Raw genomic sequence first — 1,070 nt, forward strand, 5'->3', positions numbered from 1 at the left:
TTTCCCTAGATGCGAGAGGAAGCAGGTGCTGTGCTGCATGGCTGGGTGTATTTTGATGTGGAGCACCTTCAGAGATGCCAACAGCAGCTCCCTCCTCCTCATCCTCCTGCCTGGGGTGCTCTGTGCAGGCGGGAACCTCAGGAGTGCCCTGGCCCTGCCTGGGTGTGGTGCCACCCCAGTGTGACTGTGCCACTGCTGTCCATGTTGCCTCTTGACTTGGGGTTTCCAGACTTGCAGGAATTACCTCCATTCACAGGGGTCCTGTGGCTCCATGCTGGCCCTGGCAGCCCCACCCCAGCCCCAGGAGCAGGCAGGTGTGCTCAGGGGCTATTCCTGGCCCCGAAGCAGCCTGGCACTCCTGTGGTGCTGTGGGTGTGTGCCAGTGGCACAGATGCCAGCCAGGGCCTGCATGCAGAGCAGCACCTGTGGAGATGAGAGACTGGTGCCTCAGCCATCCAGGATTGTAAGTGCCCCTGTGTGTCCCTAGCCCCACTGCCCCGGGGAGAGGGTTGTGCTGACCATGTCCAGCTGGGCCTTCGTGTCCTCCTGGGCTCTGTCCGTGGGGATCCTTAGCTGTGCAGTGGTTTGCTGGAAGAGGTTCTGCACAGCCAGCTTGATCTGCCCCAGCAGCAGGGTCTTCTGGGTGGCTGTGCTCTGGATGTGGGACCAGCAGGACTCCTGGGCGACAGAGTGATCCCCTAGCCACTGCCCTGTGTCCTTCTGTGCCCCCCAGACCAGGCCTGGAGGACTCAGGAGTCCTGGCTGTGTATCCCCCCCCATGCAGAGCTGCTGCCTTTTGGGCAAGTGGGGATCCTCAGCTCAGCCCAGAAGGGTGCAGCCCACCTTGGCACCTCCACCACACTGGGCATCTCCTTGTGCAGCACACCTGGGGTCTGTACTGCTGCCCCTCTCCCTGGGGGTCCCTGGGCACCCCACATCCCCCTTACCCACTGGAGCACGTCCCGGTGGGCAGCCTCCAGGCGTGCGTGGAGCCGGGCCAGCTCGTTCCTGGTGCCCAGGAGCTGGGTGCTGCTCTCCTGACGGTACCGCTGGAGCTCTGCCCTGCCCTG

At 63.6% G+C, this 1,070-nt stretch overlaps 2 protein-coding genes across 2 annotated transcripts in view; one reads left to right on the forward strand and one right to left on the reverse strand.

The window, feature by feature from the left end:
- DDX54 (DEAD-box helicase 54) overlaps window positions 1-184 on the forward strand; it is a gene marked incomplete at its 5' end in the record, with an annotated part of 5,409 nt that extends 5,225 nt beyond the window's left edge. Inside the window, one exon of the mRNA XM_031057479.1 lies at window positions 10-184. Within this exon, the coding sequence (XP_030913339.1) occupies window positions 10-184 (175 nt within the window). The remainder of the gene's footprint in view (window positions 1-9) is intronic.
- The window catches only part of CFAP73 (cilia and flagella associated protein 73), a 2,508-nt gene continuing 1,505 nt past the window's right edge, over window positions 68-1,070 (reverse strand). The window contains exons 2-4 of the mRNA XM_031057480.1: window positions 948-1,062; window positions 520-678; window positions 68-423 (exon numbers count right to left, since the gene is read on the reverse strand). Of these exons, the coding sequence (XP_030913340.1) occupies window positions 328-423; window positions 520-678; window positions 948-1,062 (370 nt within the window). The 3' untranslated portion in view covers window positions 68-327. The remainder of the gene's footprint in view (window positions 424-519; window positions 679-947; window positions 1,063-1,070) is intronic.

Source organism: Geospiza fortis, unplaced genomic scaffold (assembly GCF_000277835.1).
Source record: "Geospiza fortis unplaced genomic scaffold, GeoFor_1.0 scaffold408, whole genome shotgun sequence".
NCBI lineage: Eukaryota > Metazoa > Chordata > Aves > Passeriformes > Thraupidae > Geospiza > Geospiza fortis.